Source organism: Cervus elaphus, chromosome 23, assembly GCF_910594005.1.
Source record: "Cervus elaphus chromosome 23, mCerEla1.1, whole genome shotgun sequence".
Lineage (NCBI taxonomy): Eukaryota > Metazoa > Chordata > Mammalia > Artiodactyla > Cervidae > Cervus > Cervus elaphus.
In genome coordinates, this window is record NC_057837.1 from 51,769,602 (window position 1) to 51,786,267 (window position 16,666).

Here is a 16,666-nt window from a genome sequence, read left to right on the forward strand (position 1 = left end):
TCAAAATCTCTCAGTACTTTTAGAAGCAGTTCTCAAATTGAGACATGTAAAACTGAAGGTCAAGGCTTTAGGCCAAGGAAAAGCCACCTCTGTTATCAGAGGATATAAATTTACTGTAACATGGACAAGCATTGCAGACAGCATGGTGCCTAGCCTGAGAGGAACTTAACATTCTTTTTCTCAGCATAAGTCACAAGTGCCAATAATATGGCAAAGAGCTAAGAAGTGCCAAAAACCGGAAGAGAAATTGAGTATATCTGAGGCTGACTTAGCAGCTTTTGTAGACATACAAACCTAGACAGAACTTTTGATTCTGTGAATGTTTATGCTATAAATCACCTGCTCTTTGTGTTTGTTTTTTCAAGGGAGATGAGTGTTTCCTGGGTACTTTTCTAACTAGAGGAGAAGGAGCATATCTTTATTCTAGTAATTCACAGTCTTGGCCTGAAGAAGGTGAGCAGCTCTGACTTTTCTGTTTCTGACTCTGTCTGGGTCCCTCTTTCACAGGTTTTGACATGAATGTTGTAATTAATGATACATATGATATTTGAAAAAACTTTTGAGTGTAGAAGTGTTTTCCCACAGCTTTTCTCTTTTGATCTGTCCATTTTCCAGATGAGGAAACTTGTGCTAGAAAGGACTGCCGCCACAACTGCACTGGTCCTCTTGTTGCTGCCTGAGGATTGCTTTCAGGATGGGCTAGAGCAGCAGCATGTCCAGAAATAGGTTCTATTGGGCTAAAACAAAATCTGTATTAGTTTTTTACTGCTGTGTAACAAATCACCACAAATTTCATAGCTTAAAACAACATGGATTTGTTATCTCACAGTTCTGTGGGTCAGAAGTCCAGGCAAATTTTGCTAGATTTATGTGTAGGGTTTCATAATACTGAAGTCAAGGCATCAGCCAGGCTTATCTCTGGAGTCTCTGAGAAAGAACCTGCTTCTAGGCTCATCCAGATTGTTTGCAGAGTCCATTTCCTTCAGACTGGAGAACTAAGGGTCCTTTTTTTATTGCTGGCTATCAGCTGGAAGCAGTCTTAGCTCCTCTTTCCAGAGGTCCTTGCCCTGTGACCCTCTCCATCTCAGCAGCAAAGAACTTTCGTCGTGTTGAATCTCTCACACTGCTAATCTCTCTGAACTCCTCTTCTACCACCCACAGAAAACTCTGCTTATAAAGGGCTCTTGTGATTGGAGGAGACCCAATCATATAATCTCCCTTTTGCCATATAATGTTACACGAACACTGGAGTAACCTAAGAGGATGAAGGTCATGGGGGCTGTTTTAAATTTCTGCATACCATAGTATGCCCTCTGACCCCCACAGTTCTCACATGGAAGATATAATCACCCCCATCCAAGAGCCTCTTTCCATTTTGATAACAATTCAAAATCTTAACTCTCCCCAGCTGAAAAATCCAAAATCTCATCATCAGGATTATCTAAATCAGCTGTAGGTTAGGCTCTGGCTTGTAATTCATAAAGTACAGCTCTTGAACACATTTCCTCTCCATCTATGGACCTGTGAAATTAGAGGCTCTTTTATCTGCCCTAGCCCTCCCAATGTACAAGGTAGTGGCATAGGTTATAGACATTTATATTAAAAAGGAGCCCCAGCCCAAGACAACTTTGAAATTAAGCTAGGCAAACTCCAGCTCCTGGATTAGGTTTCAAGGCCTGGGAATAGTCTTCCAAGACCCTTAGCTGTGCCCTCTGAGTTCTTTGTTCTACTTGTTAAGCTCTTGGTTCTGCCTCCTGGGTTCATGACTCTACCCTCTTGGTTTGTGACTATACCTGTGTCATCCTTCCTCTTCATGAAGGTGGCACTTTGTAGCTTATTAGTTTTTCAGCCTGCTTCTTGCCTCTAGAATTTTGGGGGTCCAGCAGTCTCCTTTCATTTTCTATTCTCTCTATCCCCTTCAGTCCAAACTGGCAGTATTTCTGCTGATTTAAAGTTCTCAAGAACTCTGTGGGTCTTGCATTGATTTCCTGGGATTCATTCCATACTCCTTTTGGTCTCCTCAAAATAACATATTCTTATGAGTCCTATTCTTTCCATGTTAGATAAGCCTTTTTTGTTCCACAAATTCCTCATCCTTTACTAAGCAGATTCTCTCTCTGGATAATTTGTTCTTCTTGAAAATATTCTCTCCAGTGGCAAGTTGCTCTCCATGTTCTCAGATCACTGGTTAAACTTCTGCTTCTTCATTGTCATAGAAGACAAAACACAAGAAGTTCTGGTTTTCGATCCACAAAATGCCACGTAGTGTTCATTATCATGACTGTGCTGTGGCCCCTGCATTTCTGCCTCTCCAGATCCTGGTGCAGAAGACCAGGAAGTTAGGAACACTTGCTGAAAACAAGAGTGTGTGTGACAGTACTCCCAGCCTTGAGGCTGAATTGCATAATGTTTTAAAATCAGCTAGTAGACACAACACAGAGACAGTTACACTCTGTCATAGTTGAGCCAGTTATAATATTTAGCGAGGATATTTGCCAAAATTAGTTTGCACCTTCTTAGCAAAGGGCCTTGTTAAAAAAATAATCTTACACTGTATTGAGTTATCCAGCAAGATTCAGTCTATCCTGAGGTCTCTGTTGTTGTTCAGTCACTAAATCATGTCCGACTCTTTGCCACCCCATGGCTACAGCACGCCAGGCTCCCCTGTCCTCCACTGTCTCCTGGAGTTTGCTCAAATTTATGTCCACTGAGTCAGTGATACTATCTCTTCCTCTGCCACCCTCTTCTTTTACCTTCAGTCTTTCCTAGCATCAGGGTCTTTTCCAATGAGTCGGCTTTTTGCATCAAGTAGACAAAAGTATTGGAGGTTCAACTTCAGCATCAGTCTTTCCAGTGAACATTCAGGGTGAATTTTCTTTAGGATTGACTGGTTTGATCTCCTTGTAGTCCAAGGGACTCTCAAGAGTCTTCCCCAGCACCACTATTCAAGAGCATCAATTTTTTGGTACTCAGCCTTCTTTATTGGAGAAGGGAATGGCAGTCCATTCCAGTATTCTTGCCTGGAGAATCCCATGGACAGAGGAGCCTGGCAGGCTACAGTCCATGGGGTCACAAAGAGTCAGACACGACTGAGTGACTAAGCAGCAGCAGCAGCCTTCTTTAGGTCCAGCTCTCACCTCCATACATGACTAATGGAAAAACCATAGCTTTAACTACACAGGACTTTTGTTGTCTTAGAACTGATTTCCAGTTGATTCTGAAGAATGAACATGCCAGCAGCCCAGACCAGTGCCTTTTCTCAGGCTTTGAACCCTTGGGACTGAAGAAAATTAAATCAGGTGGAAGTCACATGCTCACTTACAAGTAATTTAAAAATGGCAGAGTAGAAGGACATGTGCTCATCTTCTGTGAGAGCTCCAAAATTGCAACTCACTGCTGAACTACCGTCGACAGGAGGATGTTGGATACCACCAAAAAAAGATAACACATGTCAAAGGGCAAAGGAGAAGATACAACAAGATGATAGGAGGGGCGAAGTGGCATTTAGAATCAAACCCAATACCTGCCAGAGACACTTGGAGGGCTCAAACAAAACTTTGTGTGCACCAGGACCCAGAGGCCCCACAGAGACTGAACCAGACCTGCCTTTCAGTGTTTGAGTGTCTCCTGCCGCGGCATGGGTCAGCAGTGGCCTCCCTGCCACAGGGACAGCGACTCTGGCTACAGCAGAGCTGGGACATGTGGTATGTGGCCTACGCCCTCTTAGAGGAGGTTACCATTAGCCCCACCATAGAGCCACTGAGCAGACGACCCACAAACTGCAGTACTATTATACCAAAGAAATTCTCACAGTGTTAAAAAAGTTCTAGGACCCACAACAGATATCCAAACCTGGGGATCTGACAAAGGAACTGAGAACCTCCAGGGAATTTGACTTTGGAGGCCAGTGGGATTTAATTACAGAACTTCCACAGGACTGGGGAAACAGACTCGTGGAGGGCACACCCAAAACCGTGTGTGCACCAGGACCCAGGAGAAAAGAGCAGTGTCCCCACAAGAGACTGAGCCAGACTTGCCTGTGAGTGTCCAGGAGTCTCTGGTGGAGGTGTGGGTTAACAGTGGCCTGCTGGAGGTCAGGGGCACTGAATACAACAGTGCCCGCAAAAGTCTTTCTGAAGGAGGTCGCCATTATTGCCATTACCCCTACCATAGTTTGGCCTCAACCAAACAAGGAGGGAACACAGCCCCACCAATCAATAGAAAATTGGATTAATGGTTTGCTGAGCATGGCCCCACCCATCAGAACAAGACACAGATTCCCCCACAGTTAGTCTCTCCATTCAGGAGCTTTCCACTAGCCTCTTATCCTTATCCATTAGAGGGCAGACCAGAATGAAAACCACAGTCATACAAAACTAACCAAACTGATCACATGAATTACAGGCTTGTCTAACTCAATGATACTATGAGCCTTGCCATGTAGGGCCACCCAAGATGGATGGGTCATGGTGGAGAGTTCTGACAAAACTCTCCAGTGGTCCACTGGAGAAGGGAATGGCAAACCACTTCAGTATTCTTGCCTTAAGAACCCCATGAACAGTATGAAAAGGCAAAAAGACAGGACACTGAAAAACGAGCTCCCCAGATCAGTAGGTGCCCAATATGCTACTGGAGAAGATTGGAGAAATAACTTAAGAAAGAATGAGGAGATGGAGCCAAAGTGAAAACAGTGCCCAGTTGTCGATGTGACTGGTGATGGCAGTCAAGTCCAATGCTGTAAAGAAGAATATTGCATAGGAACCTGGAATGTTAGGTCCACAAATCAAGGTAAATTGTGTGGATCACAAAAAACTTGTGGATCACAAAAAACCTGTGGAAAATGCTTCAAGAGATGAGAATACCAGGCCAACTTACCTGCCTCCTGAGAAGTCTGTTTGTAGGTGAGGAAGCAACTGTTAGAACCGGACGTGGAATAACAGACTGGTTCCAAATTGGGAAAGGAGTATGTCAAGCCTGTATATCGTCACCTTGCTTTTCTAACTTATATGCTGAGTATTATCATGCAAAATGCCAGGCTGGATGAAGCACGGCTGGAATCAAGATTGCCAGAAGAAATATTAATAACCTCAGATAGGCAAATGACACCATCCTTATGGTAGAAATCGAAGAGGAACTAAATAGCTTCTTGATGAAAGTGAAACAGGAGAGTAAAAAGGCTGACTTAAAACTCAACATGCAGAAAAACTAAGATCATGGCATCTAGTCCCATCACTTCATGGCAAATAGATGGGGAAACAGTGGAAACAGTGAGAGATTTTATTTTCTTGGGCTCCAAAATCACTGCAGATGATGAATGCAGCTGTGAAATTAAAAGATGCTTGCTCCTTGGAAGAGAAGCTATGACCAACCTAGACAATATATTAAAAAGCAGAAACATCACTTTACCAATCGAGGTCCGTATAATCAAAGGTATGGTTTTTCCAGCAGTTATGTGCATATGTGATATTTGGACTGTAAAGAAGGCTGAGTGCCAAAGAATTGATGATTTTTAACTGTAGTGTTGGAGAAGATGCTGAGTCCCTTGGACGGCAAACAGATCAAATTAGTCAATCCTAAAGAAAATCAAGGCTTAATAGTCATTGGAAGAACTGATGTGGAAGTTGAAGCTCCAATTCTTTTTTTTTTGAAGCTCCAATTCTTTGGCCACTTGATATGAAGAGCTGACTCATTGGAAAAGACCTTGATGCTGGGAAAGATTGAGGGCAGGAGGAGAAGGGGGTGACAGAGGATAAGATATTTGGATGGTGTCACCGACTCAATGGACATGAATTTGAGCAAACTCCTGGAAATAGTGCAGAACAGGGAAGCCTGGCATGCTGTAGTACATGGGGGAGCAAAGAGTCAAATACGACTTAGTGACTGAACAATAGCAACAGCTGGGTTTTTCATAGCTTTCCTTCCAAGGAACAAGCGTCTACACAAGAATAAAGCACACAAACCAGGAGTTTCTCGAACCTTGTTAGTCACATACCTGAGAGCTTAGATTTCACACTTCCTTAGTTTCTGAGGAAAATATAGTTTGAATTAGGAGATGGTTTTCTGAGGCCAGAAGTTTCAGTAGGAGCAGAGAATTTAAGTAGAAGTACCCTCTGTATGGCAGAAAGTGAAGAGGAACTAAAAAAAAGCCTCTTAATGAAAGTGAAAGAGGAGACTGAAAATGTTGGCTTAAAGCTCAACATTCAGAAAACTAGGATCATGGCATCTGGTCCCATCACTTCATGGGAAATAGATGGGGAAACAGTGGAAGCAGTGTCAGACTTTATTTTTTTGGTCTCCAAAATCACTGCAGATAGTGATTGCAGCCATGAAATTAAAAGACGCTTACTCCTTGGAAGGAAAGTTATGACCAACCTAGATGGCATATTAAAAAACAGAGACATTACTTTGCCAACAAAGGTCCGTCTAGTCAAGGCTATGGTTTTTCCAGTGCTCGTGTATGGATGTGAGAGTTGGACTGTGAAGAAAGCTGAGCGCCGAAAAATTGATGCTTTTGAACTGTGGTGTTGGAGAAGACTCTTGAGAGTCCCTTTGACTGCAAGGTGATCCAACCAGTCCATCCTAAAGGAGATCAGTCCTGAATATTCATTGGAAGGACTGATGCTGAAACTGAAACTCCAGTACTTTGGCCACCTGATGCGAAAAACTGACTCATTGGAAAAGACCCTGATGCAGGGAGGGATTAGGGACAGGAGGAGAAGAGGACGACAGAGTATGAGATGGCTGGATGGCATCACCTACTCGATGGACATGAGTTTGAGTGGACTCTGGGAGTTGGTGTTGGACAGGGAGGCCTGGCGTGCTGTGATTCATGGGGTCACAAAGAGTCGAACACGACTGAGTGACTGAACTGACCGACCCTCTGTCCGTGTGTTAAGCATTTTACCACTTTAGAGCTCAGGTCAGTTTTGTAGGACCTGAAGTTTATAACTCTTTGGGGCTCTCGTAAGGCAAGTAACACATATAAATAGGTTTCTTCTCTGGGCCTTGGAAGGGGGCTTAAGCAGGTGACGGGTCCTGAAGTTGAAATATCATTTGGATCTAGGTAAATCTGCCTGTTGCAGATTTACCTCTGAAGACATTTAAAAAGCTCACCATTATGCTTATTTTGATTGATCTTCATATCCTGAGCCCCATAGAAGGTGAAAAAGTAGTCTGAGGTTATAGTACAAGTTAGTGATAGCATCTGGAGGGTGGTCCAGGCCTTTTGATTTCCGATCTAGGGAAGGCCCAGTGAAAAAGAATAGCACTTCCTTTACCTTGAAATGTTTCCAGTTCTGTTTAAATTTTTTCTTCCCCAGTTAGTGACTTCTGCTATCACAAGGCTTTTTGTTATGCAGCTTTCTCTTCATTCATTTCCTTTATATGCCCTTCTCTTCTCCACCCTACTGACCTTGGTCAGGCTGGCTGCCAAATACCTAATCCTCAGGAGCCTGCTTTACTTATTTGTTTATTAAATGATGACCTTATCAAGGGTCATTTTTAAGAAAATAATTTTATTATTTTTGGCTGTGCTGGATATTCCTTACTGCACGGGCTTTTCTCTAGTTGTGGTGAGTGGGGGCTACTCTCTAGTTGCAGTGTGCAGGCTTCTCGTTATGGTGGCTTCTCTTGTGGAGCACAGGCTGTAGGGCACCTAGGCTTCAGTAATTGCAGCACGTGGGCTCAGTAGTTGCAACTCATGGCCTCTAGAGCACAGGCTTAGTAGTCATAGCGCACTGGCTTAGTTGCCCTGCAGCATGTGGGATCTTCCCAGACCAGGGGTTTAACTTGTGTCTCCTGCATTGGCAGGCAGCTTCTTTACCACTGAGCTCATGGGAATCCCAGGAGCCTGCTTTAGAGTTTACCACATATACCTATATCCCTAAACAATGTCTTATTTTTTAATTAAATAGGAATTAGAATCATATTCTATCATGTTCTTCTGGGACTTGCCTTTTTTACTCAGTATTCTGATCCTCAGATTCATCCAGATTGTTTTGTGTAGTCATATAGTTGATTCATTTTCATGATTCCATAGGATTGCTTTGTGTGAAGATATGCTGTTTACCCTTTTGGCTTTTGAAGGACATTTGGGTTCTAGTTTTTTGCTGTAGCAGACAGTGCTGTTATAAGCATTCTTATATATGTCCCTTGGTGTAATTGGCAGTAGGACAGTGCCTTGCAACACATCTTTCTTGCTGTATCTAAAGACATAATTGTCATCTATTTTATCTCAGTCCTCTGACTTCCCTGCTACATTTCTGGCTGGTTGTACCAACCAGCATTGAGATCTCTGGTATGTTGGTCCTCCCTTAATGTTTGCCACTGTGATTGCTTCAAGTTTTGATATCTCCTTGTGTGTAATTTTCTGTGCTTTGCCCCCAAATAAAGTCAGCCACTCTGACAAGCCTGCCCCACTCCCTCATAAGACTTTTGCACCATGGAGCTGGAAGAGAGGTAATGTGAATAGCCTCAAGCTAAAATACTCCAATTTCCACTATTACCAAGTTTCAGTAGAATTCCTTAAATGCATCTTTTTTGTTGTATAACTTTGGTCTGTTACCAGAGTCCTTAACTTTTTGTTTTTGACAGTCAGTCCAGTTTTATGGCTGTTTCCTGGGGAGAGAATTTTCCGGACTCCTCACAGCCATTTCAGAAGTTCCAGCCCTCAGGACTTCTGAAAAGATATTTTCACTTGGTAAAGAACCATAGGTTGACCATTCCTTTCTGGGCTTTACTGATGTTGCTCTACTAAACTGTCTTCTTACATAATGCTTACATTATTTCTGAGCAGAAATCTACTGTCATTCTTATCTTTGTTCCTTTCTATACAAGGTATCTTTTAACTCCAGCTGCTTTGAAGATTTTCTTTCTTTTTATCATAGATATTAAGTGGTTTGATCTTTATGTGACTGCTGTGGTTTGTTGCTTATCCTTGGGATTTATTTAGCTTCTTGAATCAATGGATTTAGAGTTTTCCTCAGACTTGAAAACTTTTTGCTCATTATTTTTTCAATTTTTTCCCTTTCCTTCAAGGATTCCAATTACAATACAGTTGGCTGCCTAAAGTTGTCTCACCACTCCCTGATTCTCTGTACAATTACTTTTAGTCTTTTTTTCTCTTTGTGTTTTATTTTGCGTATTTTCTACATATTTTGATTTACTAGTCTTTTGTTCTGCATTGTTGTTATGAGTTTGTTAAATTATCATTTGTTAAATGGAACACAGGGTGCTGGTTGGTGAGCCAGGTCCAACAAAAGACCACTGAAGAAATTGAAATAGAGAAGCATATTATTCACAAATCTAGGAGGAAGTACATGGGATGTGCTGATGGGTCACACAGACAAGCAGGGGAGAGGGGACAAGGCAAGGTTCAGGCTAGACCTGAGGTATGTGCCTTTATTAAAGTCTGTGGGTGGAGTGCTTTGAGTTTCCCAGGCTAAGGCCAAACTGGCCCATTCAAACCAAAGAGAGTTTTGGTAAGCTCCCGGGGGGGATGGAGTCAATTGACTATATAAGGGGCACACAAGGGAAAGACACTAAGGATTCAGGGAAGACTTTTGGTGACAAGGGCTGCTGGGAAAGTCTTATTAGGAAGTCACATTTGCTTGTGACTCTGCAGGCTGTTGTGTAGGACATGTGCTTGCTTGAAGACCCTATAGTGTCAGTTTAAGGCCTGTGCAGCCCACTCGGCCATACTAAATGAAATCTGAGGCAACAGTACCACGGGATAGCTAACCTCTCAACAGTTGTCTCATGTCATTAGTCTCACTCAGTGTTTTTTTTTGTCCTTCTCAGGAAATGTATTTTTCATCTCTAGAAGTTCTGTTTAGATCCTTTTTATATCTTTCACGTCTCAAGTTGGCATAGTTCTGTCTTTCCTCTAGCCTTGAACTTACGTGATACAATTATAATAATTGTTATATTTCTCTTCTAGGCTTATCATCTCAGCCTTTCTTTTTAAGCTTTGTCAGGTAGAAGGCAGAGCAGCATTTAGTTTAGAACTAATTTTACCCCAGTTCTGAGGCAGAATCGTTCTGAGAACTCTAGCTGTCATCTCTATAAAGTATGAGGTTTTCCACTGTGGCTGGTAGGAATGGGCAGAACAGTGCAAGGTATGAATTGATATTCATTATTTTACATGGGAATATCCATTTTTTCCTAGCATAATTTGTTGAAAAGACTCTCCTTTTACTTTAAATTGTCTTTGTACCTTTGTTGAATATCAGTTACTATATATCTACTATCTTCTTACAAGCCTCAGTGAATGGTTGACACTCAGGCAGCACTTTCATTATTCCCGTAGCAATTTACAGATTCAGAGTATTTTTTCCATCAGACAGAGATTATTTAGCAGTGAGGAGCAGAGATGCTAATACCATTGATGCATAAAGTCTGAGAATTCTGGTGACCAAGCCTTCACCTTCCTGTGTTGGGAAGGCCCAGACAGTGGCCATCTGTTTCATTGTGTACCCTCTCATGTATTCCCTTGGGCCCATATGAAGCTGTTGAAGGACACTTTAAAAGAAACTTCTCTATAGTACTGACCATGAATGAATTACACAGCATATACCTACAACATACATAATACCCATAGTTGCGTGTTACCTATGGTGTGGATGATTCTCAGGGACAGGATGTTGAAAGAAGCAAGTCACAGAATAAATGTGTATTAAGATTCCATCCATATGAAAGTAAAACAGACAAGACTAAGTCATATATAGTTTATAGATACATTGAAGTATGGTGAAACTGTATAGAATTTGGGTTGTTGGTTTCCTCTGGGTGGAAGAGTGTGTTTGAGGAAGAACACTCAGGAGGCTTCAAAGGCACTAGGAATACTTGATTTCTTAGGCTGAGTGGTGCAATCTAGGCATCAAGGGTTGTTGTTGTTTTGATTTTTTTCTTTAAACCATATGTGTGTACTTCACATACTGTCATACATACAGAATGAAGAGTATGCAGCCATTGCATCATATTTTCCCAGCAGTGATAATGTTCCCTATTTATACAAGCTAGACCATTGGAGGATTTTTATTTGTACAGCCTGTTGTCCGAAGGAGAAAAAGCCAAATTTTTTTCATTAACACTTGGTGTCTTATTTTTCCCTGAGGGCTCATTCCTCTCCTGTTAGACTTCTGGGGATGTAGAAGTCAGTCAAAGACAGAGCCCTGATGTAGTCCCCTTGCTCCTTGGGTGCTGAGTGTGAACTTCCTCTTACCTTGAGTTTTCAGACTTACAGAATAGAGAAGGAATGACAGAACCCGTCAAGCAAGGCACCAATGACTGGATAAGAAGACAGGGAGATGGCCTTAGGATTTGGCTCCCCCAGTCACTGAGAAGCCCCTGCAAAGGCATGTCCCATCAGACCACAGTTTGACAGTCATGAGTCCAGAACAGATACCTAAAGTATTACTGCTTCAAGTGGATTGGGATCTGAGAGACCAGGGCACTGGCACTGGACCACCCAGTGATGGACTTCAGTTATCTCACATGTTACTATTTCCAGAGCAAAGCTAATCGGTAGCTGCGACATCAAACGGTCTCTGCACCAGTACTATAATCAGCTCTTGTGTACTGAGTCCTTGCCCTGGGTCAGGCCCCATAGTGAGTGCTTTTCCATACTGCCTTGTGAATTTCTCCCTTCCTCTTTTCCATTTTGTTTTGAGGCTTCAGAATCTAGAGGGAGAAGAAGTGCTGGAGATGACCTTCCTGAACCACCTGTTTTCCTATCTTCCCAGTGACTACATGGAATATGCCAACTTTCAGATCTGTGCTCTTTTCTGGAAGCTTTGGAGTGATTTTGAGGTTTGTCCAGGAGGTCTTTAAGTGGTACTTGTTCCTAAGAAGCTTCACATTAGAGATACATAGTAGACAGTGAGCCCAGGACATGGAAGAGCCAAGATACTAAGCAGTAGGTGGGGAACAGTTTCTACCTGATTACACCTGTTGATCCCTCTTTTCTCTGTAAACAGTAGGTAAAGCCATCTTGTGGCTGGAGTTTATGAAGTTGTGGTGTTAGGAGGAGAGTGCTGAGGGTTTTGGCCATGCCCTGGAGGAATTGGTGGACAGAGGTAGCAATGGCGGGACTGCCAGGCAGCACTTGAGGGCTTTTTGAGATTGAGGAAGCAGAGAAGGTACCTCATCGAGTTAGCAACAGATGGGCTGTGGAGAGAGCAATGGTGAAGGAAAAATGTAAGAGAACTAAAGTGCCAGCATGGTACAGTGTCCTGGCATCAGACAAACCTGTGTTCTGTTCTTGTCTCCACTAACAAGTAGTTCTATGACTTTTGGGAAGATCTCTCTAAACTTTGAGTTTCCCCATCAATCCTCTAAGAATACTATTACCTCCCAATAGTAGTTGCAAAGATGGAAAACTATAATGTGTATAACATGCTATGAGTAAAATCTATTCCCATGCCTGTCCCTGTGAGTCAGCCCTGGGTGTAGGTGAGAGGAAAGTCAGAAATTTTTGAGCAGTAAGAGAAAATGAGGGAACCAAAGGCTTTGAAGGCTCAGTGACAACACAAAATGAGGTTTGGGGAGTGAGATAGTTAAAAGGATGATGCCATACTGTAGTCAGAGATTAGGTTCTGGAGCTGAAGATTTCAGTAGTTAAGACATTCTGGGTGCTGCTTTACTGCTGTGGAGCTGGGATTGAGGAGCCACAAGGCCAGATCTCTGAGAGGGGAAAGGAGTATTGGCTTCGGAAAAGAACACTGTGAGCACATTCAGAAGCTGTTTAAAGTGTTGTGGCATAATTAAGAGGGCAGTAGATGTGAGCAGTAAAGGAAAGGAGTGGCTTGAGTCTCTAAGGAAGTGAAAGTATTTTGCCAGAGGGGAAGGGAATGATTTGGGAACAGCAGTGACAAACCTTGGTTTGAGTGCAGAATGAGGCTGGGGCATGAGGAACCTCCACTCAGGAGAGCCATAGGGCAAGATTGTGTGTAGGTGAGGCTGGGTTTTACTTGTTAGTGGTGGGAACCTTATTGGACTTGAACCATTGAGTGCTTTACACTGGGCTGGCTGGTAAGAATGACATTCGTTCCCTCTGACTAGTCATCCAGTTTTTCAGTTGACATTCAGATTTCAAAGCTTCCTCTTGTACCTAAAAACTGCCTCTACCTCTCGCATTCCTCCCCACACCTCATTAATACATACACACAACCACACATACTCACTAGGCCCCTCTGTGCCTCCTGAAACCCCACCTCCTCAGGAAACCTTCAAAACTTGGCCTTTGCTGTTCATATCATAGTAGCCTTCCAAAGCTTTGGGGCTAACTTTTTAGAACTACAGCTCAAGGAATCAATCCCTTTTCTTAGTCTCATGTCCTCTGCTTGGAAAAAAAGTGAAAGTGAAGTCACTCAGTTGTATCCAATTCTTTGCAACCCCATGGACTATAGCCTACCAGTCTTCTCCATCCATGGGGTTTTCCAGGCAAGAGTACTGGAGTGGGTTGCCTTTTCCTTCTCCAGGGGATTTTCCCAATCCAGAGATCAAACCCAGGTCTCCCGCATTGCAGGCAGATGCCACCAACTCTGCCTTAGCAGTAAGATATTGGTGCTATTCCCTTAGCCTTGCCTTGAGCTCTAAGAAACACTATCTCTTCTCTGTGAAAGCATGAAAAGAAAGGCTATTTACAGGAACAGGAAGGATCCAACTTGGACCAGTTCCAGAGAACAACTTCACCTAGTGGTCTTATGGGTGCCCTGGTTGTGTCATTTGGGTCTCCAGAGCAAGTCCAGGCCCAGCCTTAATCCTTGTCACCTTAGTAGTCCATCATTTCTGTGTTCTACTCAGTAGGACCTGTATTGAGCTGCTTTGTAACCTTGGCTGCCTAGGAAGCAAGCTGCTCTCCTTAAATCTTGAATTCTTGTCATAAGAAACCCACACTCAGTGCCTATGTCCCATCCATCTTGTTTTTGGGAATTACAGGACAGCAGCCTCCAGTGTCTGTAGAACACACTTATTGCCTAACTCACATGTTCCTATGCTGGCAAGGGGCCCTTCGGCACCCTTCATCAGTCCTAAACAGTTGAGGCCACAGTGCTCTTTCTTGGGCCTTAAGTGAGAGATGTGGTCTCATCAGAGCTGAGCCAGCTTCTGCCAAAATAGAAGAAAGGAGCATCTGTAAACTTAGTAATGGAGCAGACATAACAAAGTCTTTTTTCGTGTATTTTTCTGGAAGACACCCATATGTGAATGTGAATTTTGCTTCACTCCATCAGCTGGTAGCTTATTCACTTGTTGTTTCTCTGATTCTTACGCAAAGACTATATCGCATACCTCATTTCTCTCTGAGGCCCTCAGAGGGTATATGGCTTTCTCAGAGCAGAGGGCTCAGCATACAGATTGTTTTTATTTTTTTCATATATATATATTATTGAAGTATAGATGACTTACAATGTTTCAGGTGCACAGCAAGGTGATTCAGTTATACAAATACACATAGATTATTTTTTAAATTATTTTCCATCATAGGTTATTACAAGATATTGACTATGATTCCCTATGCTGTACAGTAAACCTTTGTTGCTTATTGCACATCTATTTTTTAATTAGAAATCTAGCATTCTATTCATACTAACTCAAACAAGTGGAATCAAAATGTCAAAATTTTTTTAGTTAGGCAAAACCTCATCAGTTTTCTAAAATATTATACATATTTATATATATGTATACAAAAGCTTTTCTACTACACTTGATAAAGGCTTGAGAAAGAATATTAAAAAAAAGATGGAGAAATTGGAGAAAATAATAATGAATGAAATGGAAGCACTGAATATGAAATAGAAAAAGTGAAACAAACTAGATAATAGTAAAAGATCATCATACAGTCCAGTTGTTTTTAAACATGACTGCTCATTAGAAACATATCTGGAGTTCTGGAGAAAAAAAACAATTCCTGAGCAATTTTATTTTTCAGAATATTTCAGGATAATTCTAATATGCATCTGGATTTTAAAAAGTGATTACAGGTTTTTCTGTTAGATCCTAGTTTTGGTGATACAGAGTTCTATTAATTTTCTGTTAATCGATCATGATATAATGGTATTGAGTAATAGTTAAATAATCACAACAGTAAAAAACATTTATCAGTTTTCACAGTCAATAGCCAGACAAAAAATAAAAGATAATTATAATTGCAAGCCATAATGGGAACATGATTAACTTAACAATATAAAATAATTACATAGTATTTGGGAGGTCAAACAGAGTGATGTGGTAAGTGTAAGTGCATACATGTCCATTTTTTCATCCAGCCAGCCAGTCTATTATGTCTTTTGGTTGGTGCATTTAATCCAGTTACATTTAAGGTGATTATAGATATGTATGATCCTATTACCGTTTTCTTAATTGTTTTGGGTTTATTTTTTGTAGGTCTTTTCCTTCTCTTATGTTTCCTGCCTAGAGAAGTTCCTGTAGCATTTGTTGTAAAGCTGGTTTGGTGGTGCTGAATTCTCTTAATTTTTGCTTGTCTGGAAAGTTTTTGATTTCTCTTCGTCAAATCTGAAGGAGAGTCTTGCTGGGTAGAGTATTCTTGGTTGTATGTTCTTCCCTTTCATCACTTTAAAATATGTCATGCCATTCCCTTCTGGCTTGTAGAGTTTCTGTTGAGAAATCAGCTAATAGCCTGATGGGAGTTCCCTTGTATGTTATTTGCTATTCTTCCCTTGTTGCTTTTAATATACCATCTCTGTCTTTAGTTTCTGTCATTTTGATTACTGTGTATCTCAGTGTGTTCCTCCTTGGGTTTATCCTTCCTGGGACTCTCTATGCTTCCTGGACTTCGTTGACTGTTTCCTTTCTCATGTTTGGGAAGTTTTCAGCTATTATCTCTGCAGATACTTTCTCAGGTTCTTTCTCTCTCTCTTCTCCTTCTAGGACCACTATAATGCAAATGTTAGTGTGTTTAATGTTGTCCCAGAGGTCTCTTAGGCTGTCTTCATTTCTTTTCATTCTTTTTTCTGTATTCTGTCCTGTAGCAGTGATTTCCACCATTCTGTCCTCCAGGTCATTTATCCATTCTTCTGCCTCAGTTATTCTGCTATTGATTCCTTCTAGCTTATTATTCATCTCTGTTTGTTCTTTAGTTCTTCAAGGTCTTTGGTAAACATTTCTTGCATCTTCTCAATCTTTGTCTCCATTCTTTTCCCAAGACCCTGGATCATCTTCACTATCATTTTTCTGAATTCTTTTTCTGGAAGGTTGCCTATCTCCACTCATTTAGTTGTTTTTCTGGGATTTTATCTTGTCCCTTCATCTGGAACATAACTTTCTGCTTTTGCATCGTGATTAACTTTCTGTAATATGTTTTTGTTTTAGCTGCTGTGAGACTGTGCTTCTTCTTGCTTCTTCTGTCTGCCCTCTGATGGATGAGGTTAAGAGTCTTGTGTAAGCTTCTGGATGGTAGGGACTGGTGATGAGAAAAACTATCTTGCTCTGGTGGGCAGGGCCTTGCCCAGTAAAGCTTTAATCCAATTATCTGCTGATGGGTGGGGTTGCAGTCCCTCCCTGGTAGTTGTTTGGGCTGAGGCAACACAGCCCTGGGGTCTACAGCCTCTATGGTATAGTTAATGGTGAACCCCAAGGGAGTTTACACCAAGGGGGACCTTCCAGTGCCCCTGTCCCTGTGGCGAGCCCATGCTGACCCATGCTTCCA

The 16,666-nt window shown here is 41.9% G+C and overlaps 1 protein-coding gene across 2 annotated transcripts in view; it reads left to right on the top strand.

The window, feature by feature from the left end:
* Nucleotides 1-16,666, top strand: part of DNAAF9 (dynein axonemal assembly factor 9) — a 172,294-nt gene that overhangs the window by 103,138 nt on the left and 52,490 nt on the right. For both annotated transcript variants that reach the window (XM_043885152.1, XM_043885153.1), the window contains exon 20: nt 366-453. In XM_043885152.1, the coding sequence (XP_043741087.1) occupies nt 366-453 (88 nt within the window). The remainder of the gene's footprint in view (nt 1-365; nt 454-16,666) is intronic.